The 24,197-nt window shown below is 38.4% G+C and overlaps 1 protein-coding gene and 1 non-coding gene across 8 annotated transcripts in view; both read right to left on the reverse strand.

The window, feature by feature from the left end:
* ANKRD28 (ankyrin repeat domain 28) overlaps nt 1-24,197 on the reverse strand; it is a 186,778-nt gene that overhangs the window by 68,603 nt on the left and 93,978 nt on the right. For all 7 annotated transcript variants that reach the window (XM_060298628.1, XM_030876381.2, XM_060298625.1 and 4 more), the window contains one exon: nt 13,447-13,525. In XM_060298628.1, the coding sequence (XP_060154611.1) occupies nt 13,447-13,521 (75 nt within the window). In that variant the 5' untranslated portion in view covers nt 13,522-13,525. The remainder of the gene's footprint in view (nt 1-13,446; nt 13,526-24,197) is intronic.
* Nucleotides 6,725-6,859, reverse strand: LOC115863535 (small nucleolar RNA SNORA18). The gene has a single exon (XR_004043572.1). It is a non-coding gene; the product is annotated as a small nucleolar RNA SNORA18 (small nucleolar RNA).

A 24,197-nucleotide genomic window follows, 5' to 3' on the forward strand; every position in this document is an offset into this window, starting at 1 on the left:
GCTTCCAACGCAGGGGGCATGGGTTCAATCCCTGGTCAGGGAACTGAAATCTCACATGCAGCACGGCACAGTCAAAATACAAACAAACAATAAAAAACCAACAAAAAAGATTAACATACAAACCAATGTACCTAGTACATGTAGCACGGATACATTAGAGGTAGATTTTATAAGTCTGAATGTGAGAGAAAATGAATGAAAGGCAGGTGTAGGAAATCATCCACAAGTGCAGCAGTTGAAGCTGAACTCTGTGTGGGCAGGGCCAGTGAATCATGAACCAGCAGGAGAGCTTTCAAGATTGCTTAAAGCTGTGGGAGAAAGAAAGGGAGTCAGCAAAATAAAGAACCAGCCAGAGGGACTTCCCTGGTGGCAGAGTGGTTAAGAATCCGCCTGCCAATGCAGGGGACACGGGTTCGAGCCCTGGTCTGGGAAGATGCCACATGCCGCAGAGCAACTAAGCCCATGCGCCACAACTACTGAGCCTGCGCTCTGGAGCCCACAAGCCACAACTACTGAGCCCGCGTGCCTAGAGCCCATGCTCCGCAACAAGAGAAGCCACCACAATGGGAAGCCTGCACACCACAACAAAGAGTAGCCCCACTCGTCACAACTAGCGAAAGCCCACGTGCAGCAATGAAGACCCAACACAGCCAATTAAAAAAAAACAACAACCCAGCCAGAGACAGTGGTATATTAATGTAATAAACATATGAACAACTACTGGCCAGGTTCTGTGGAGACCGAAATGGTGAAAAGAAGCTTTTCTGACCACAATAAAGTCAGCATTTGTTTTGGGTAAGAGCACAAACACTTGAAATGTTCACGGGTCAGAAAGTTGGAGCCCTAGAGACAGTGAAGAGGCTCCTTCCTTCTCCCCATTTATCACTTGGAACTTCAATGGTTCTCTATAATTCCTGTACCTCTTTCTATGATTTTGTATTTATGTGCACAGTAGGAGGGCAGGTCCTGGCATTAAGGCCAGAAGGGTAGTGACACAGACACTCAAAAGACACAAGTACCCCGGAAAGACAGAAGTAGAGAAGAATGAGGCCTGAAAATGGGCCTCCAACAAATGGGAAGGGTCAGAAGTCCGATTCAAGGCATTAATCGACAAGGAAATAGAATGTGGCTGTCACAAAAAATGAGGATGATCTCTACGTGCTGATAAAGATCTGAGAAATAAAAAGTAAAAATAGGGCTTCCTTGGTGGCGCAGTGGTTTAGAGTCCGCCTGCAGATGCAGGGGACACGGGTTTGTGTCCCTGGTCCAGGAAAGATCCCACATGCCGTGGAGCGGCTAGGCCTGTGAGCCATGGCCACTGAGCCTGCGCGGCGGGAGCCTGTGCCCCGCAACAGGAGAGGCCACAACAGTGAGAGGCCCGCGTGCCACAAAAAAAAAAAAAAAATGTAAAAACAGCAATAAGTGAGAGCTGTATGAATAATATTCTTTACTTTTACATAGAAAAAGGAAGAGTTAAGTATCTGTATTTACATTTGCAAAAGGAAACCCTGGAGGAAAGCTAAGACATTAAGAACAGCGGTTGCCTATGTGTTTGCATTGGTGGTGGGGGGCAATAAGAATTGGATGATGTGATGGGGAACTAGGGTAGAAAGGCAACTGCGCTGTAAGCTGTATACCTTTAAAGGTGTGTATATTTTAATTCGGAAATGAAACTGAAATACTACATGTTCAAAAAGTGAAATGTACTGAAGAGGAAATGAAATGAAAGGAGTGGTCATGAAAAATCACTCCAAGAATTTGGCTTCAAGTGCAAAGAAAAAATTGGAAAGCAGGAAGAGGGTGAAGATAGTCTGTCTTTCTTTTGGAAATGGGTTATCAGATATACAACTGAAGGAAGAAAATCTAATATTTATGGTGCATTTGGCAGCCCAAAGTAAAAAACCTGCTTGCTTCATTCTTCCATTTTAAGTTACAATAATTAACTAATTAATTAAATCGTCTTTCTTTCTCTTTTAATAAAAAATTCAAAGTTAATTTTATCAAAAACATGAGTGACTATAACAAATAATCCACTAGTGGCTTAACGAGGACACATCATGCTGCCACTTGCAACTAGTAGACAACTTGATAAAAAATTTGGCTTGCTCTTTTTTAAAGATTCTAAAGATACTTAACTGCAGGAAGATCAGCACAATGGAATTTTAGACATCTAATCATATCCCATCTCAGAAGACACTTGTGTTAAGTCATCTTCTAGTAACACTAATCAGATATTTTAATTCCTTGGAAATTAAAGGTCAAGTATGTGAGTAATGGTTGAGCTATCTCTAAGGACACAATACAACAAATATCTCCCCTGCCCACATGGGTAAATTAGTATGTGCCTTATATATTAACAGACGAACATGGCATAGCAAGGTCCATTATAAGCGCAGCAGTTGGCTGCACAATGAAAAATGGCTTAAGAACAATAAACATGGCAGTGCACATCAGACGTCCAGGCTACCAGAGCTCATCTCATGTGAGCTCTCTGAAGGTAACCAGACTTCTGTTCCACACAGAGCTCCAAAATTAGCTACATATTCATATACACACTACAAAGTAATTCCAGTAATGGAAAAGACATTTCCAGAGTAAAGTAACTAATCCAACAGCTGAAAACTAGCCACAAAGAAGATGAAGACAGGAAAAAGAGAAGGAGAGGGGAGGGAGAGAGAGAAGGAGATGGGGAGGGGAGAGGGAGAGAGAGGCGGGGGATGGAGGGAGACAGAGAGGAGGAAGAGGGGGAGGGGAACAGACCTGGGGGAAGGGGAGAGAGTGGGAAAGGGGAAGATGGGGAGGGAGAGAACGAAGAGGGAGGGAGGGAGGGCAGGAAAGAAAGAAATCCTATCCACTGAAAACACAAAATAGTCTTCCTAGAGAGAAATAAAACCAAATGTAACAGCTCCAGTAGCATCATCACAGGCTCTCTACCTGGCAGAGTATAATATTTGTGATTCCAAAGGATGATCTTAAGTCACAAGACTTAAGTTTCTCTCAAGAAAAGATTAATTTCTTTACTATTTCCTAATCATTAAAACAGGAAAGAACATAAAATAGCAGTGCCATCTCAATTGCTGCAGTCAGGCTACCGGGAGACCCTGTGGTAGGAGAAGCACTGCTGTGGAAGCTGCAGACAAGACAGCAATTTGCGGATGATGTCACTGATGACCACTGCAAACTGACACCCAAAGAAAGCCTCCTGAGTGCTAGCAGCGTATCTAGAAAAACCCAAGGTTGTTATGCCCCACTGTATAAATCAAAGACTGTCTTTACTAGACTCCCTTTCACCCACAAATCTATCAAATGTACATCAACTGAGCTTTCCCTGAAGAAGAACAAGCAGCCAGAACCTACGTCTCATCAAATATCTGAATTTGGATTCACCTTTCCAGAACAGAGATGTGATCAGATTTCCAATACGTTAAAAGCAAAAAGAAAACAAGCAAGCAAAAATCAACTGCAGGGTCATCCAAACAGCTTGGTTGTATCCATTTGATACCACAGTTAGATTATACAGAAAAATCCAGATAACCTTCTTCCTTTCACCCAATCTTTTCATTTACTAATTCACACATATAAAATATATTCTGAAACAATAGCTTTTTAAAAGAAAAAACATATTTAAGGTAAAATTTCTTCCAAAATTAGATACATGTCTACTACATTTAGAGATAAAACGAAAGTAATTTTAAAAAATAAAAAAATCTGGTTCACTTTTATCAGTCTAGCCTGGGCTCTTGCCAGCAATGTAGCTGAAGAGAGGTCTGGACATATGAGGAGGCAGTCAGGGGTCAGCGGATGGAGCCCAGGAGTAAGACCTGTGATCTAATAATGGCTCTGTAACCAGCAGGCTGTGTGACCTGGGACTGCTCCTCATATGCCTACGCCTTCATTTTGGTAATAATAATCCTTGTGTGTGCATGCCCATGCGCGTCTCTGTCTGTCTCTCTCTCAAGGGAGGCTAGGCCCCAGGTTAAAAGAACACAGGGAGCACCTGTTTCTGAGCTCTACAAAGTCAGGCACCAAATCACAAGTGTCCCATGTGACTTTAGGTCTCATTCCGCAAGAAGACTAATTCACCTACTTTCTCCCTAATCTGATCACTCACCAAGATCTGCCAATTCTTTGATTTTTGAACCTCAGTTATCAGTAAAATAAGAGCTGTGGTAAATGATCTCTACGATCCATTTCCAGTGATAATATTCTACCCTATTTTGAAATACTCAGAATAAGTTATTTCATGCTTATTAAATACCTTGCCTTACTTTAACATTAAATAGGTAAGATAATATCTTTATAATCAATGCCAGGGATCTTCAAATTACAGCCCACAGACTGCCAGCTACCTATTTTTAAATAAAGTTTTACTGCAACATAGCTACACCTATTCACTTACGTGTTAAATAAGTAGCTTTCGCATCACAGGAGTAGAGATGAGTAGTTGCCAGTGTGTCTGTATGACCCTTCACATAAAAAGTCTATCAGCCTCTGATCTAGGCGAAGTACCTGAGATTTAATGCTATTAAAATTATTTCTATTTTCCTATTTGTTTGTAATAATTATAGTCCCACTAATAATTTTCTAAAACTTCTGTTTGCAGAGCATAGTTTTTTTCTCTGCTCCTAAGCCACAGAGGAGATAGTCCCTATACAGTGAGCTGGGCCAGGAGCCAAGTACTTTTAGCACTCTTCCCAAACTGGAAATAATGCTTTCCTTTGGCTGTCTACCAAAATCAGTGGCAAAAGCTTCAGATTCCGTTTTCAGGTTGGGAGAAGAATGAGCAAAAAGCAAGTACATTTCCACTTTTCCACCTGTGATGCTAGACCACCCCCCCTACCACCAAGCTAGTGCACTGTATCATTTAAGAGGGTGTTATGGATATATAGATATTGTCGGTTGAACTGTGTCCCCACCACCAAATTCATATGCTGAAGTCCTAACCCCAGCACCTCAGGGTCTTCACAGAGGTAATTAAGTTAAAATGAGGTGTTTTTTTTTTTAGCATGGGCCCTAATGCAATATGACTGGATCCTTATAAGCATTAGAAATTTGGACATAGACATGTACCGATGGAAGACACAAGAAGGCGGTCATCTACAAGCCAAGGAGAAAGTCCTAGAACAGATCCTTCTCTCACAGCTTTCAGAAGAAACTGACTCTGCCAACACCTTGATCTTGTACTTCCAGCTTCCAGAACTGTGAGAAAATAAATTTTGTTGTTTAAGCCACTCATCTTGTAGTAATTTGTGATGGCAGCCCTAGTAAACTTATATACCAACACTGCAGTCTTTCAAACGTCACACACTTTAGGTCTAATTCTTATTACCAGAAACACAGTATACATATTTCCTTATTAAGAACTTTATTTTCTATAAAAGGCCAATTAAATGATTAATACAACACATTAGTTAACCACCTAACACATGCTATAAACAGCCTGAGGTACTGGTAAACCTATGTTTGAAAAATATAAGCATTACACGAATAGCTCCCATTAAAAATATCTATATTTAGGCAGCCAGTAAATTTAGTCCTTAAAACAGAAGTTCTTCAACAAAAGTTATTTTCTATAAAAATTTTACTAAATGCTAAGTAGATGGGGGTGGGTAGAGTGTAGAGGGGAGCACAGTTCAGACTGCAGCAGAGTTAAGAGTCAGATAGCCTGAACTCCACAGTCAGATAGCCTGGGTCTGACTTACTATGCTGGCTCTAGCTTTTATTAGCAGTATAACTTTCAGCCAGTTATCACATCTCTAAATGCTTTCGCTTCCTTTATCTATAATAATACCTTCAGAGTTGAGGATAAAATGAGGTCATAAATGAAAAAGCTAAATTTAACACAGCACTTGAGATATAGTAAGCACTCACTGCTTCCAATTACTTTGCTCCATTCAATAATAATTGTAAGAGTAATTCTACTAGACTCTAGTGTTACTATATAGATTCTACGGAAGGATTCACTTGTTTGATTACATATAACATGTCAAAAGTTATACCCCTCATCCATGAATCTTAAAAATGCATCATGGACATCAAGTGAAGTTTCTTCAGGAAGGCTACCAATTCGATTAAAAGAGCGTGTTTGTGTGAATGTCCTTTTGCCCCCTTCTCTCCACTGTTTGTGTCCTAGAATCCCTATCTAACACCCTTTTAGATGATCTAGAGGTCATCCACAGGAGACTCTCCCTTTATAACACAGAAGAACAAGGTAAGGCTGTGCTACAGGAGAGATCAAGCAAGAATCTTCATTATTTATTTTTTAAAGGTTTTTTTTTTAATTATGTGTAACACAAAGTTATTTAAATCAATAAATTTTTAAGGAATTTCGAATATTCTGATTCTTTCCACTGCCAATCACCTTAGTTCCTCCAAACTCATAATCTTCAAGATAAAACAGCCTTTTCAAAAAGAAGCTATCATGTGAGTCAGCCCACAATTCTTTTAGTTAGGCTTCTTTGATCTCCAATGAAATATGGACACACTTCAAAATTCCCCACCTGTAATCTTTGGGATCCAATTTCCTCAAGCGATTTACTTTAGGACCGTGTTTAGGGTCAGGCGATGGATCTGCCTGGTTCTGAATTTGACACCCTCTAAAAATGTATTAGGTTCAAATCATATTCACTCCTAAGCCATCGCACCTTAGAACAGTACAGATCATTGGGATATGCCAATACTTAAGATGAAAAGTTTGTCAGGTTTTTCATAGTTTACTTGGCAGCTCTGTCTTGTAGTTCTTTCCCACAGATCTAACAGGTAGTTCTATGAGTAAAGGAAACCACACAGTTAATCTATGAGGCGTTTTTTGCCCCTCCCTACTCCAAACAGATGTTCTGGAAAAAGCATATTCCTCAATGATATATAATGGCAGTCCAGTGGTTAGGACTCCACGCTTTCACTGCTAACAGCCCGGGTTCAATCCCTGGTAAGGGAACTAAGATCCCACAAGCTGCATGGTGTGGCCAAAAAAAAAAAAAAAAAAAAAAACCTTAAAGGATTCAGCACAGGACTAGAGCAAAAATATACAAAAGCAGAGTAAACTGAGCAGAATACAGTTAATAGGTAAATATATTTGAAAGAAATTATCCCAGGAAAGGAGAGGAAGAATTTGTGAACTACTCTTTATACACAACTTCAGAGAAATTAAGTTCTGAACAGAGACCTCAAAGAAAAGCTCCAAGAAAGAGGTAAAACAATGCAAAGAGATGAGAGCTGGCAGATCAGGAAAGAGAAAAGGAAAATAAAGCAATCAAAGATAAAAGCCTAGAAACAACAAAAAGCAGAGCAGACATGTCTTACAACACAGTCAAGAATCTGAAGCCACAGCCAGAGTGAATCTTTAAAAAACTAGGTCAGCCTCTGTCCCTCCACCTAAAACTCCCCATTGGTTTTCCACATCACTTTAAGGGCCAAAGCAGGTATTTACCTGGAACACCCCCAACCTCTGCTTTACCTCCTACTGCTTTTTTCACTTGCCTCCAAACATGCTACACCTCACGGTGTTTGTTCTTGCTAATCTCTTAATTTCCAGTAAACATCTGCACCATATGCAAGGCTCGCTTCCATATTTGCTTATCTCCTCGAATGTCACTGAATCCTTTCCTGATAACCCAACACAAAATAGCAACTGATCCCCACCCAACATACCATTCCTTTAATTTTTCCATAGCAATTATCAACACATGACAAACTATATATTAACTTGCTACTATCTCCCCCATTAAAACATAAACTCCATAAAGGCTGGGACTTCATTTATCTTATTCACTGCTCTACCACAGCACCTAGAATGGTACCTGCTATGCAGCCAGGCTCATTAAGTATTTGTTGAATGAATGAAGGATAGGTAAAAGGAAATAACTTAAAACTAAATTTAAAGACAAAATTACAATCAGAAAATAGCTGATAAAGACAGATGAAGGATATCCATTTTAGTAGCAAAACACACTGCACAAAAATTTACTGACAGAAAAACACACGGAAATAAAACATGTAAAGATGCAATGAAAGATATAAATGAAATAAAAATCCGAATTTCAAAACTAAAAGTGTACATTCACATAATGCCCTAGCAAAAAGAATCAAGAGATTTAGCCTAGGAAAGTTAGCATGAATTTCAGGGATAAAGAATTGAATCCTACAGGCATCCAGGCAGAAGAGAATGGACTATGGTGGTGGAAAGTGTAATGGGGGGATGGAATGTAAGCAGAGAGGAGCTCAATTCAAGACTTTCACTCGCTAGAAGACAGTGGAGTAACATCTACAATATTGAAAGGAAAAAGCATAAATTGAGAATTTTATAACTAGCTTATCTACCCTTCAACTAAATAAAAAAAAAGAAATGGTCCAAAATAAATAAGATACCACAGAATACAATATCCATGAGCTCTTACAGAAAATATAAAAACAAAAACTACTTGATGATGAGGTCTATTTAACCAAGAGACATCAAAATTTTAAAACCTGGGAATAGAGAAGCTATGAATAAGGACAGAGTGTGTGTGATAAAACAGCGGGAATTATGATTACAAATTAAACTGTAACGTCGTAATTCTTGACAATGGAAACACAAGAGTGAAACAAATTACAAAACGTTACTTCCTAACTTCTCACCACAGTAAATCAGAAAACCACCAAAACCTGAAACATAAACATCCATGAACATCGAAGTACACGGCTCTAAGGAACGATCAATTTCTTTATATTCTTCACTTTTCGTTTTAGAGAAATATTTTAGGAACTATTTATTCCTTGCCATGGATACCAAAGTAGTTTTTATAATATGAAATTATAGTAATTTACTTTATTGTGTGTTCTTATTGGAGCATACCATGACTTTTGTATAATGCAAGAGCTAAATGGAGATTATTATTTCACATTGCTTAATTTTCTTAAGATTACACTAAAGTTAACCTAATTACTATTGTAACATGTCATTGGTAACTAACATGAAGGGTAAGAACAGTCTACCCTAAACTTTTCAGTAACAATTTTCATTACTAATTACAAACAAATTAGCCTAATGTTGTTGTCTACTTTCCCGTTCATGTATTTAATTCTCTTCTTTAGGGAATTATCAGGTAAAACACTTAGTTTCAATTCTAATTTATAACTTACTAAAAATTCATTCAATACAATTATAAGGCTATTTTGAAATCGGGGTATGTAAATTAGTGTATAACTTGGGCCTCAACAACCATGGCATTCAAACCAAATTTAAGCAGAACCCGTGAAACACCACTACAGAACCTCAAGAGTGTACATATACTGTTTGAAGACTACTGTTCTGGGTGATCATTATTTTCCCCCCAGTTTTATTATATAATTAACATATAACATTATATTAGTTTAAGATGTAGAACAAAATGATATGACATATAATATAGAAATGATTACTACAATAAGTTAACATCCATCACCTCACATAGTTAAAATTTTTTTCTTGTGATGAGACTTTTAAGCTTGCATCCCCAGAACTATCTTATAACTAGAAGTTTGTACCATTTGACCACCTTTACTCATTTCCTCCACCCCCCACTTGTCTACCTCTGGCAACAACCAATCTATTCTCTGTTTCTATCAATTTGGTTTTTGTAGATTCCACATGTAAGTGAGATTACGAATTATTTGTCTTTCTCTGACTTATTTCATTTAGCATAATGCCCTCAAGGTCCATCCATATTGCTGCAAATGGCAGGATTTGCTTCTTTTTTTACAGCCAAATAATATTTCAATGTATGCATTTACCACATCATCTTTATTCATCCATTGACATACATTTAGGTTGTTTCCATGTCTTGGCTATTGTGAATAATGCTGCAATGAACATGCCTGTATCTCTTTGAGATGGTAATTTTGTTTCCTTTGGATATACACACAGAAGTGGGTTTGCTGGATCATATATGGCAGTTCTATTTTTAATTTTTTGAGGAACCTCCATACTGTTTTCCGCGGTGGCTATACCAATTTATATTCCCACCAACAGGGGTTTTCCTTTTCTCTACATCCCTACTAATACTTGTTAATGCTTGTTTCTTTTTTTTAATGATAGCCATTCTAACAAGTATGAGGTGGTATCTCATTGTGGTTTTGCTTTGCACTTCCCTGATGATTAGTGATGTTGAGCACTTTTTCATGTACCTTTGGCCATATCTCTGTCTTCTTTGGAAAAATGTGTATTCAGTCCCTCTGGCTGACTTTTAACCAGATTGGTTTGTCTGTTTTTTGCTACTGAGTTATATGAGTTCTTTATATATTTTGGATATCAATCCCTTATTAGAGATATAATTTGCACATTACTTTCTTCTATTCTGTAGGTTGCCTTTTCATTTTGTTGGTTTCCTTTGCTATGCAGAAAGAAGCTTTGTTGTTTGATATAGTCCCACTTGTTATATCTGATTTTGTTTTCTTTGTTTTTAGTGTCCAATCTAAAATATCATCGCCAAGACTGAGTCCAAGGAGCTTACCTTGTATGTTTTCTTCTATGAGTTTTATGATTTGGGGTCTTATGTTCAAGTCTTTAACCCATTTTGAGTTGATTTTTGTGTATGGTGTAAGATAGTTGCCCAGTTTTCCCACCACCATTTATTGAAGAGATGGTCCTTTCCCCATTGTCTATTCTTAGCTCCTTTGCCTTAATCGATCACAACATGCACAAGTTTATTTTGGGGCTCTGTTTTGTTCCACTGATCTCTGTGTCTGTTTTTATGCCAATACTATACTGTTTTGATTATTACAGCTCTGTAATACAGTTTAAAAATCAGGAAGCTCCAGTTTTAATGTTCTTTCTCAAGAATGCTTTGGCTACTTGGGTCTTTGTGGTTCCATACATATTTTAGGATTGTTTTATTCTACTTCTGTGAAAAATGCCACTGGAATTTTGACAGGGATTGCACTGAACCTGTAGGTTGCTTTGGGTAGTATGGACATTTTAACAATATTAATTCTTCCAATCCACAAGCATGGAATATCTTTCCATTTCTTTGTGCCTTCCTCAATTTCTTTCATCAATGTCTTATAGTTTTCAGTGTACAGCTCTTTCACTTCCTTGGTTAAATTTATTCCTAGGTATTTTACTCTTTTTGATGCAATCATAAATGGAACTATTTTATTAATTTCTCTTTCTGATAGTTATTAGTATATACAAGCACACAGATTTTTGTATATTGATTTTGGATCCTGCAACTTTACTAAAATTGTTTATCATTTCTAATAGTTTTTTGATGGAGTCTTTATAGTTTTCTATATGTAATAAGTCACCTGCAAAAAGAGACAGTTTACTTCTTCCTTTCCAATCTGAACACTTTTAATTTATTTTTCTTGCCTAACTGCTATGGCTAGGACTTCTAGGACTGCTGAAAAAGTGATCAGACTGGGTATTCTCACCATGCCCCTGATTTCAGAGGAAAAGGTTTCAGCTTTTCAGCTTTAAGTATGTTTGCTGTGGGCTTGCCATATATGGACTTTATTATGTTGAGGTATAGTCCCTCTATACTTACTTTGTTCAGAGTTTTTACCATGAGTAGGTGTTGAATTTTGTCAAATGCTCTTTCTACATCTATTGAGATGATCAGATGATTTTTAGCCTCATTTTGTTAAGGCGTGTATCACATTGATTGATTTGTGGAAGCTGAACCATCCTTGCATCCCTGTAATAAATTCCACTTGATCATGAGGTATGATCCTTTTAACGTATTGTTGAATTTAGTTTATTAATATTTTATTAAAGATTTTTGCATCTATGTTCATCTGGGAAATTGGGGTGTAACTTCCTTTTATTGTAGTGTCTTTTTCTGATTTTGGTATCAGGGTAATGCTGACCTCAAATGAGGTTGGAAGCATTCCTTCCTCTTCAAATTTTGGAACAGTTTGAGAAAGATAGGTATTAACTCTTCTTTAAATGTTTGGTAGAATTCACCTGTGAAGCCATCTGGTCCTGGATATATTATTAAAGCAGAATATGCCTCAATTAAGAGGAAGCATTATTTTTCTCTTGAACCTCCTCAGTTCTTACCTCTAGTAAATTTCAGCTGAAAACTAGTGAGCTAGCATCCATAGAGGAACAGACATCTTCAAGGAAGTATGTCACTGATAAAGTTATTCATAAAGAAACTAATACAAGAATATTAGCTTGGTCCATAAGTGACTGTAATTCTATAAGATCATGCAATTTGTTATAAAAACCACATTTAAAAAACTTTATTAATTTATAATGGCAAAATTCTATTCAGGCTACTATTTAAGAGGATTTTCACTCAAAATTTCTCTCAGTGCTCCTTCTCCCAAATATCAAAGGAATGATACTATCTCTCCAATTGCATTATGCATATATCTGTGCAATCTGGCAACATAAGCACAATTCAAACATAGGCATCCTTTTTCAATAAATATCACTTACGATCATCTGGATACAACAAAAATATTTCTAAACTCCCTTTGATTGCCTGTTTTAGGACTGCAAGAAGTCTGACCACCATAGGTGCTATTCTATAGGACACAGTTTTACCATTATTTCATATTGTAAGGTCTTGAACAGGTTAGAAGAAATTTAAAAATAAAGTACAATTTCCTAAAATATATTTTACAGGCCCTCAAAAAGAATTAGACACAAGCTATTTAAAGACATAAATCTTGCTGGCATCATTTTCAAAATATATCTACAATCACATCTTTCCTAATCCCCTCCAATGCTGTACTATCTCCAAGCTACTATCACCTCCTCGTTGGAGAACTATTATCATCTCCCAGCAACTCTGAGGTCAATGAGGCCTTGTATGACTACTCCATATAATACCCAACTTATATAATTCTCATCCCACTCCATTACAGCTGTCCCTCAGCATTTGCAAGGGATTGGTTCCAGGACCCACTGTGGATATCAGAATCTACAGATGCTCAAAGCTCTTATATAAAATGGCATAGTATTTGCATATAACCTATGCATATTCTTCTGTATACTTTAAATTATCTCTAGATTACTTATAATACCTAATACAATTTAAATGCTATGTAAATAGTTGCCAGTGCATGGTAAATTCAAATTCTGCCTTCTGGAACATTCTGGAATTTTTTCCAAATATTTTTGATCTGTGGCTGTTTGAATCCATGGATTCAGAACCCATGAAAACAGAGGGCTGACTGTATTCTGATCTACTTTTTCATTTTTCCATAGCACTTATCTCCTTCTAACATACTGTAAAATTTACTTGTATTTGTAGCCTGTTTTTCTTTAGAGTATATGCTCCGCAAGGCAGTGACTTGTTTTCCAATGTACTCTAAGCACTAAAACAGTACCTGGGACATGATATGAGATCATTACTTCTAGAATGAACAAATAAGTTTCAGGTTGTTTAACAAATATGAAGAAATAGTCAATGAGGTTTAATAAATATTAAATATGACCAAAATGTGCATGATTGTGCTCTTACACAGAGCTTACCATACCAGATAAAATAAGCAATTCAATGATTTCTGCATCTCCAAGATAGGCAGCAGCATGCAGTGGAGTTCTCTTTTCATTGTCCTGTGATAAGAAGGAAAGATGGAACATAAGTTTTAATATAAAGTTAATTTTAATATACTTTAAATGAAGAAAAGCCATTATTAACTACAGCTTACTACTCCCACAACTCTAGTGTAGTCTGCAAGTCCCATTATTTCTCTGCAAGGAGAAGAAGAGCCTAAAAAATATATTTTGGCCTTAAAAGAATTGTATAAAATGCAGCAAAGAATAAAAGAAAAATCTAAGATGACAAAGAAATAACTTAAGACTTTCTTTGAATAAAGATGCCTATGCTGCTTGTATACACAAGAAAATTTCCTTTACTTCATACTACTTGCCCACCCCCCCCAATATATTTCCACAATTTTACATAGTTTAGAATTGTTGATCTAACTAACTAAAACAAACCCTAACAAACAAAAAAGTTTGCTTATCAAAATGTTTCCACAGGACTATAGTGGCAAAAATAGAAAATATCTCTGGGGATCTGAAATTATCCCTTAAAATAATCCTAAGCTTTTTCTTAAAGGTCCTGCCAATTTCGTTTTTAGCTCTAAAATATATTCCTATCCTATGCATAGTCTTCTAAATCTTCCTCCAGGAAGAGAAGCTACATCTAAGTGCATGGCTGTGTGTACTTCCCCCCTCAAACAACAATGTCCTCCAGTTTGAGAAGCAAGATCTTACAGTAATGTCACATTCAGGGATTCAATTCACATTACACTTCATCTAAAGTTACAACAGTGTTGCTGACTTGGCTGTATCTGAGAAAGCTATTCATTTAGAAATATTCAGTTTGAAATTTACATCCAATTTTTTAGATACTGGCTTTTGAGCCAGATTATTAGTTGTTTTCCATTATCCGTTTTCCCCTTTGTCCATAGGAATAAAGTTTTACCTGGTTATTTACCCACCAGCAAGAGGATAGACTCCTAGCATGCCTTGAAGTTTTGTTACTTAGTGTGGACCAATGGTACGTGAGTGGAAGTAAAGGCACAACTTTCAGGTCATCTTCAACCTAAAAGACACCAATCCAGAGCTAGACTAAAACTTTCCCACTTCCCTCAGGCTAGAAGGCACATGTGCAACTGTATCGGCTTTGACCATGCAGAGGCAGGCCAATATCCTACAAGTCTGTTAAGCAAAACGTACTGAATCATCTTGTAGAGCACAGCTGCCCCACCAACAAAGAGCTGGACCACTAACTTCTAGACTATTAAGAGAAATAAAATTCTTATTTAAATAGGTATTGTGTTTTGGGGTCTCTTGTATTAAGATAACATTATAACTTTCAAGATTTAAAAAAATGAAAATTTTCACGTCATAATAATTTTCCAGTTTGGCAATCAAAACCCCAATTATGCAAAGAAAAGATAGTTAGGCCAATGAGAATAAATTAGGAAAAAAACTGCTAGTCAAAAGAGGGGTTAGGGCTTCCCTGGTGGTGCAGTGGTTGAGAGTCCGCCTGCCGATGCAAGGGACACCGGTTCGTGCCCTGGTCCAGGAAGATCCCACATGCCACGGAGCGGCTGGGCCCGTGAGCCATGGCCGCTGAGTCTGCGCGTCCGGAGCCTGTGCTCCGCAAAGGGAGAGGCCACAACAGTGAGAGGCCCGCATACCACAAAAAAAAAAAAAAAAAAAAAAAGAGGGTTAAAAATATTCACAGGCAATTCCAAAAAGGTTTAGCTGTAGTATATAAAGGAATTAGAAAGATATGTGTAACACAATTATAACTGGCTCTACATACATTTCTTCATATAATTTTAATATATTTGTGATACTGTTTTTGTTCTTAAAATAGTTGGTATAGTCGTTATTAATGTTTTTAATAAGCGAAGAGTTCCTGTCTCTCGAACCCCAACTAATTTCCACAAGACCATGTTTTTTATTCTAATACATACCCCATCAAACAAATGGTTTGCATAGAAATTACTGAACAAACTGTCATTGAAACAGCTAACACAGAACCACTAAATATCAGGCTTTATTCAAAGCTGAGTCCTAACTTAGTCAATTTAATAAAAAGATCCTTGGCTTAAGGCTTTTCACTGTTAATCACTAACACATCAAACTTCCCTACTGTTTAAATATGAACAGACCCACTCAAATTGAGGAACACATCTATTCCACAGTATAAACCACATACACAGCACACACAGAAAGTGAGTCATTTATGTGTGAGAGATGTCTGGAATTCTATGACTCAATGCCTTAAATACTATTTATCTATTATTTTATGACTCATGAACTTTCTTTTTTCTTTAATTTGATTTGGAGAAAGGAAAAACTAAGGAATAAATTGGTTAATTTTAAAAGAAAAAACTTTACCTATCATATTTTACTTTACTACAATTAAATATTGAAAATCATGCAATAAAACATTTAAGATTCCCTTTAACAAAATTTATTAGAATGAAAAAATAACTATTCCCTTATACACACTGAATTCCCCTTCAAGGCATTTTTTTTTTAAGATAAAGGTATTGCTATGTGTGTGCAAACAAAACTTAAGTATATTTACTGATCATATAGGAAGCAAAATGCCGAAAACAATTTCAATGCCCATCAATAAGGAAGTGGTTATTTAAAATTATGAAACACAAGCAGCTCTTAACCAACCTTCATTTAACTGAATCACATGATTAATCATATTTTCTGTTTCCTGAGTAAAACTAATGGTGAATTTGGCACACCATGTGTTGTGTGTGTGTGTGTGTGTGTGTGTGTGTGTGTGTGTGTGTGTGTGTGTGTGTGTGTGTGTGTGTGTGTGTGTGTGTGTGTGTGTGTGTGTGTGTGTGTGTGTGTGTGTGTGTGTGTGTGTGTTACGCAGGCCTCTCACTGCTGTGGCCTCTCCTGCTGCGGAGCACATGCTCCGGACACCCAGGCTCAGCAGCCATGGCTCACGGGCCCAGCCGCTCTGCAGCACATGGCATCCTCCCGGACTGGGGCACGAACCCGTGTCCCCTGCACGGGCAGGCAGACTCTCAACCACTGCGTCACCAGGGAAGCCCACACCATGTGTTTTGACTAATAGACCACCACAACCAAGACACTGCATGCTCGCTCCTACCACTGGGTATATGTTTACCAGGGTAAGACGTGTTTGTTACCACAACTGCTTGTGCCAACTGCACCTGCAATCATTTATGTAAATTTTAAAAATATTACTTAAACTGATGAAATAGGAATGAAAAATGCAAATTGTTTCTATGATCAGTAGGTTGAATACTATATAAAGACTCAATAAAGGCAAGCTATGAAAAAAAGTACTGTTGAATTGGGTGTGGCCAAGACAACTGAAACACTAAGGCAAACAGTTAAGATATGGAGAAGTTTTGCCCTCAGTTTGATTCTTAGGTATCTAAATTCTCACATCACTTAAAGAAACCCAAAATGGGAATTAAAGATAACGCACTGTGGGTATGGTCTATGCAAGGAAGGTAACATTGAACTGTCAGTGGACTCCAAAAAGCCTTGGACCAGTATTTTTTTTAACGGCTGGAAAATACACACTGTTGCAGCAAAATGCTTAAAGATCATTTAAAATGCTTCCTTCTGTCAGACTTTGATCAGCTTATCACTACCAGTTATGAACATTTTTCAGATGAGAGGTCTTTGAGCTGCACATCCACATTGTGAAATAATATGTAAGGGCTCTGAATCCAATTCCAAAGTGTGTGTGGGGGGTGGTTTTCCCCACACATCCAAGCAAAGTTCCAACACCAGCTGGTCGTCCTACAACTCAACACAATTCTGACACCACCTACCAGGGGACAGCATCAGGTGCCACAAGTTAAGGGTTCAGTCCTACAAGAAGGGGGCCCCACCCCACCTCAGAGGTCAAGAGCAAGTCCAGGTTGTTACTGGTCCTCTGACTGACTGGCTACAAATCGAGGTTCCCCGGACCGCCTCCTTGGGTTTGATCAATTTGCTAGAGTGGCTCACAGGACCCAGGAAAGCAGTTTACTCACTAGATTACCAGTTTATTACAGAGGATACTGGAAGAGACGAATCAACAGTCAGATGAAGAGAAACACAGGGCGGGATCCCAAACAAAGGAGCTTCCATCCTCACAGAGTGTGGGACCTGACACGGTGGAACGTGTAAGCATTTCTGGGTCACCAACCTGGAAGCTCCCTGAACTCCCTCCTTTTGGGTTTTTAGGAGGTCCTACTACACAGGTATGTTTGATTAAATCACTGGCCTCTGGCAACTGAACTCAATCTCCAGCCCCCACCCTCGCGCCCCCACCCCCCACAGAGATCAGAGATCGGGGGTGGGACTAAAAGTTCTAACCCTCTAATCACATGGTTGACTCCAAAGGCAAGGGCTCCTACCCTTAGGGGCTTTCCAAAAGTCATCTCATTAACATAAAAAAAGGCACTGTTGCTCTCATAGGAAATGCCAAAGGTTTTTCTATGCTAGAAACAAAGACCAAATATATATTTCCTATTATAAATCATAATATTGGGTGGGCCAAAAAGTGCCTTTTTTAAGTGTTTTTTTAAGTAAAAATAAAAGACGGTTTTTCATTTTCACCAAGAACTTTATTGAACAATGATTCACCGTTCTCTTCCACTACCTTCTGCCATTTTTCAGGCAACTTTGTAAATCCATCTTCCCAAAACTTTTTATCTTTTTGACCAAAGAACTGTTCCAGATGCCTTTTACAGTCTTCCAGAGAACTGAAATTTTTTCCATTAAGCGAATTTGGTAGACACCGAAATAAATGGAAATCGGACCGTGCAATGTCTGGTGAATACGGCGGATGAATCAGAACTTCCCAGCCAAGCTGTAACAGTTTTTGCCTGGTCATCAAAGAAATGTGCGGTCTTGCAATATCCTGATGGAAGATTATGCATTTTCTGTTGACTAATTCTGGACGCTTTTTGTCAAGTGCTGCTTTCAGCTGGTCTAATTGGGAGCAGTACTTTTTGGAATTAATCATTTGGTTTTCCGGAAGGAGCTCATAATAGAGAACTCCCTTCCAATCCCACCATATACACATCACCTTCTTTGGATGAAGCCCGGCCTTTGGTGTGGTTGGTGGTGGTTCATTTCACTTGCCCCACAATCTCTTCCATTCCACATTGTTGTATGGTACCCGCTTTTCATCGCCCATCACAGTTTGTTTTAAAAATGGAATGTTTTCATTACGTTTCAGTAGAGAATCGCATAGGGAAATATGGTCCAGAAGGTTTTTTTCACTTAACTTATGTGGAACCCAAGCATTAAAGCGATTCACACAACCAAGCTGGTGCAAATGATGACTGCAATGCCTGGTTTGGATATTCTGAGTATGTTGGCTCTCTCCCACGTGGTATAACGTTGATTGTTCTCCATTATTGTTTCGATTTGATCACTATCAACTTCAACTGGTCTACCCGACCGTGGAGCATCATCCAGTGAGAAATCTCCAGCACGAAACTTTGCAAACCACTTTTGACACATTCAATCCGTCATAGCACCTTCTCCACACCCTGCACAAATCTTTTTGTGCATTTCAGTTGCGGTTTTACATTTCTTGAAATAATAAAGTGTAATATGTAAAATGTTGCTTTCTTTCTTCCATCTTCAGTATTAAAATGGCTACACAAAAATTCATCAATTTTGCTAAGCCTTTTTTTGAATGCACGCTGATATGACAGCTGTCACATACAATCTAACGAAACTGTTTTGAATGAAGTTAAAGACAACTAAGTGCTGCTAGAGCCATCTTACGGAAAAAACCAAATGAACCTTTTGGCCAACCCAATATCGCACTATGTTTTCAATTTAAAATAACAAGCAGACCCTCATGTTCCTTATCAATGGAACATCTCTAAAGCACAGCGTTAAATGAAAAACGCAGCCTCGAAACAATTATATGCTAAAAGTTCTACACACTCCTAGGATTGAACATGCATAAAACATCTTCGGAAGGATACTCAAGGATATCTTGTATACGCAAGATACAGTGATTGCCTCTGGGTAAAGAACTCTGACACTAGAGTTTGAAGTGTGAGAGTTATTCTTCACCATTTGTGGCCTTTGGTACCATATGGAGTTATTACCATGTTTCAAAAAGTAAAATTAAAAAATTAAAAATAACATTTCAATCAGCTGAAAAGCATTTCAGTAATTTCCCATACCAGACATTTCACAAGTCCAGGTGCCCATTAAAAAAAGAAAATGTTTCTTAGATATTAAGTCGGTTTTTAAAGAAACCATACCTCCATGTTGTATTCTAGAACAATCCCAACTAGAATTATGAAATACACACAACAGACTCAAACAAAAAATTTAACTCATTTGATCACACAGCTTTTGATTATATCCACTGAAATAAATATTTTTCTTACAGTTCTCATGTGGTGCCCTGAAAAGATATTTGTGCATATGATTAGGACTACAAAAAATTATTCACCCTCCCCAAATAAAAGCAAACTGAAAAATAGCTTTAGTGCTTATAAGTGATTATTCTGAAAGATGGGAAAAGGACACATATTAAAGGAGACCAGTGATTGCTAACCACTCTGAGGTTGGGCCACAGGCTAATGGTAGACTGGTGCATTACACACAAGTGATTGGAACATGAGGGAGTTCGTTTGTGGTGATGCAATAGCTCTGCATCTTGAACATGTTGGCGGTTATACAAATCTACACATGTGACAAAATGTCAAAGAATTATACACAGAGATGTTACCATCACTCCTCTCCTCCTCCCCCATATGAGTGCATGCAAAAACTGGTGAAACCCAAGAAAGGTACGTGGTCTAATTAGTTGTACTATGCCAGTATCAACTTCCTGTTTTTGATAATGCACTGTAAGATGTCATCATAGGAGGAATCTGGTTGATAGAAACACAAGATCCTCTCTGTACCATTTCTGTAATTCTGGAGTATCTATAATGTCTTCAAAATAAAGTTTTTAAAAAGTGTTCAGAAACATCCTTTAGTTTTTATGTTGTACTATGGCAAACTCCAGAAACAGCGAAACAGAGTCAAGCAAGGTTAGACAACCTAGGGAATGAGTCTGTGAGAAAGAAGGGAATCTATGGTATATCCCAAGCACAGCCCAGGAAAAGAGCTATTAGATCTAACAGGATGTGCCTTGCGTCAAACCTGCAAACTCAAACTGCACTTATACATTCTCAACATTTTCTGTGGAAGCTTTAACTTAAAGCAGATTCTAGGATCAGGTTGGAATAAGAGGAAGCCTATAAGGTAGGAAAACAGAGAAGTGAAAAGTTAGAAATGATAAATTGAAAGAGAGACAGAACATCTGTACAAGAAGAAATACTTAGAGTAAGAATTCATCTATGTATACGGATTCAACTACAACCTTCACAACAATGACTCAATTCCGCAATTCTGCCCTACTCCAGGTACTGAAGCATTCGTGTATATCAGCTGTAACCAGGAAGAAGAGTAACACCAATATCACAGAGCTTGCTTTATGCTACGACTGCTCTAAGAACTTTACCTCACAAGGTTAAGGAAGTGAATACATATAAGGAAATCAAATCACAGAAAAGTTTAAGGAATTCACTCAAGATCATGTGGAATTGGCAGAATCAGGATTGAAGCACTGGCAGCTGAGCTCCAGGTGTGTGATGTTAACTTATTATACAGACTCTATCTACAAGGCTCCACTATCTATTTAACCGCTGTCTGCTTAAAACTAATCATTCTCCCTCAAAACATTCTGTGGTCTGACCTCACTTTTTCTTATCAATTTCTTATAATTTTCTAAGTAGCTTTTTTTTCTTTTCTCTATTTTCCAAATTTACTTTCCCATGAGGGTCACTCTCTTTTCTGCCCCATCATTTTTACTTTTTCTTTTATTTCTACTGCTATCAGACTGAAACTTCCCTGTTGAGCATCTGGGTATCATCTTTCAATGCTCAGCTTCTGGTCCATAGAACTCAGCTGAACTTAGCTAGGGTTTATCAGATCCATTCTTGTCTTGATCCCTTCATAAAGTAAGTTATGATGGCTGGTTGTCCTCAACAGCCTGCACTCAGAGAAACCCCACGGTGAACCTTGGCTTTGGGGATATAGTTCTGTAGGGTATTGGCGGATGTCTGAGATGCTTCAAATAAGAGAACCCTAGCTTACTTTGGCATGGAAGTGACACTCTGTACACTTACAGCTATCTGGAAAAATCCTTAGATTGTGCTTTTAGTTTTTATTTTTAAATTCACTACCATCCTCCAAACTTATCCTCTCATCCTCAAATCACAGAGATCCAACGGGTTTACGTGCTAGCAGATCAAACTTGAAGGCAATTTCACATTCATTAAATCAAAAGCTCCATCACTTTTAGTGCTGACATCATCACCAATCAAGTCCACTCTCCCTCGTTAACCTGATGTTCAAAAGTACTAACCTATAGCTGAAACCAGTTAATCTCTACTAATAGAATGAATAATAGCACATTTTCATCTTTCACCTTTCTTCCCTTCACCCAGAATGCCTTTCCCCTGCCCCAATCCCTTCTACTCTTCATGGTCCAGCTCAAATTTCATCTCTGTCACAAAGTCTTCAGGAGCATGTCAGTATACTGGGGTCTCTCTATCCTGTGCTTCTATTACAACATTATCATTTGTACCATACAGATGGCATTCTTGTTATTGCTCAACTTTGGGCTTATGTCATGGTTTCATAATTAGGTAATAAGTATCTGGAGGAAGCAAAGAGTCAATTTTATACCCACATAGCACCTGGCTTAAAGTTACATACCACACAGGCACTACAGAGGTTTAAACAAATTTAAATGTTAATGAAGAAAACCTGCCATGAATCAATAATATTCTAATGTACTGTATAGCTTGTAGAAGATTCCTATATTGATTTTGGGGTCCCAGAACACAGGACATTCTAGAATAGCCTCTGACAGACAACTACCCAAATCTCTGGGTACAAACAACTATACATAAATGAATTAAAAACCAGTTCTTAAATGTTTATGATTCTTTTCCAAGGAATACTTTGAGAACCTCTGTGGAACCTTGAAGTTCTAGATTATAACATGAAAAATCATCTGCATTTAGCAGAGGAATGTAACTGTAAGTAAAAAGTATTTCGGGGACTTCCCTGGTGGTCCAGTGGTAAAGAATCCACCTTCCAATGCAGGGGACGCGGGTTCAATCCCTGGTCGGGGAACTAAGATCCCACATGGGGCAACTAAGCCCGTGCTCCACAACTACTGAGCTCGCGCGCCTCAACCAGAGAGCCGGCGTGCCACAAACTACAGAGCCCATGCGCCACAACTACAGAAGGGAAAACCCACACGCCACAACTAGAGAGAAACCTGTGCCACAACAAAGAGTCTGTCCCCAATGAAGGATCCCACATGCCGCAACTAAGACCCCACACAGCCAAAAATTAAATAAATAAATACATTTTAAAAAAGTATTTTGACTAGTAAACAGTCTCTGTTTCTCTCACTGTCCTTAAGAGTTACTATTTATTGAACACATACCTTAGATGGCATTACTGGGTGTAAGCAAAAGAAATCTAAATTGAACCAATTTAGGTAAAACGGACTTATCAGAAGGACACCGGAATACCTAATGGAATTGAGCACCAACAACTACAACTTAGGTCAGGAAGGCATGTGGCAAGGCCACAAGAGCACGTGAAACATTCAGAACTCTGTCTACTTCTCAGTTTCTTCAGCATCAGCTGCTTTTCTTTGCCTTCACCAACAACAATTTTCCTCACATTAGGAAACAAAGCATTAGAGATCCCGGGATTTACTTTTAAAACTTCAGCAGACCAAAGGGAAGTCTTTTAATTCTAAACCTCAGAACAGTATTCTGACCAACCAGACTTTGGTTAGTTGCTCACATGTGTACAAATCAAGTGAGAACAGCTGAAGAAGTCAGGTTTTATTAACACAGCAGTTCCTACAGTAACCATGTGGAATGAGGAGTTTCTCAGAAAAGGAGTGCAACCCACAGATCTTTATTTTGCGGTAGGCACTGCATAAAGCACTTGACACATCTGTTTTACTTTGCAAAATTACTGTACCGTTGAGCATGCATTATTCTTTTTTTTTTTTTTTTTTTTTTTTGCGGTACACGGGCCTCTCTCTCACTGTTGTGGCCTCTCCCGCTGCGGAGCACAGGCTCCGGACACGCAGGCTCAGTGGCCATGGCTCACGGGCCCAGCCGCTCCATGGCATATGGGATCTTCCCGGACTGGGGCATGTCCCCTGCCTCGGCAGGCGGACTCTCAACCACTGCACCACCAGGGAAGCCCCTGCATTATTCTTAATAGATGAGGAAATTGCTTTCAAACTCAGGTTCTTCACCAAAACGCTATACTGACAACTGACCAAATAAAAGTATTTATCAAAGCTTGGCCAGTTGTGGCTTCTCCTGGGAATCTTGAAAAAAAAAGCAAAACTGCAGCAAGTACACTGCTTAGTTATTTGAGCTACAGGCTGAGCCTCCCCACACTTAAGGATACTGAAATCTAGCTTATTCCTTCTACGCACAGAACTATCATTAGCCTATGAACGATGTCCCTCTATATTCCCTTTCTGTATTCCACAGGAAGCAAAAGGAACGGCTGAGAAATAATTGGGTAATAAGCATGCTATCTCTCCTTCCACTGCTTTAGAAAAGCCGCACTAGCCAGAGATCCAGGATTGTATATACAGTTGAGCCCTGAACAACATAGGTTTGAACTGCGTGGTCCATGT

Source organism: Globicephala melas, chromosome 4 (assembly GCF_963455315.2).
Source record: "Globicephala melas chromosome 4, mGloMel1.2, whole genome shotgun sequence".
Taxonomy (NCBI): domain Eukaryota; kingdom Metazoa; phylum Chordata; class Mammalia; order Artiodactyla; family Delphinidae; genus Globicephala; species Globicephala melas.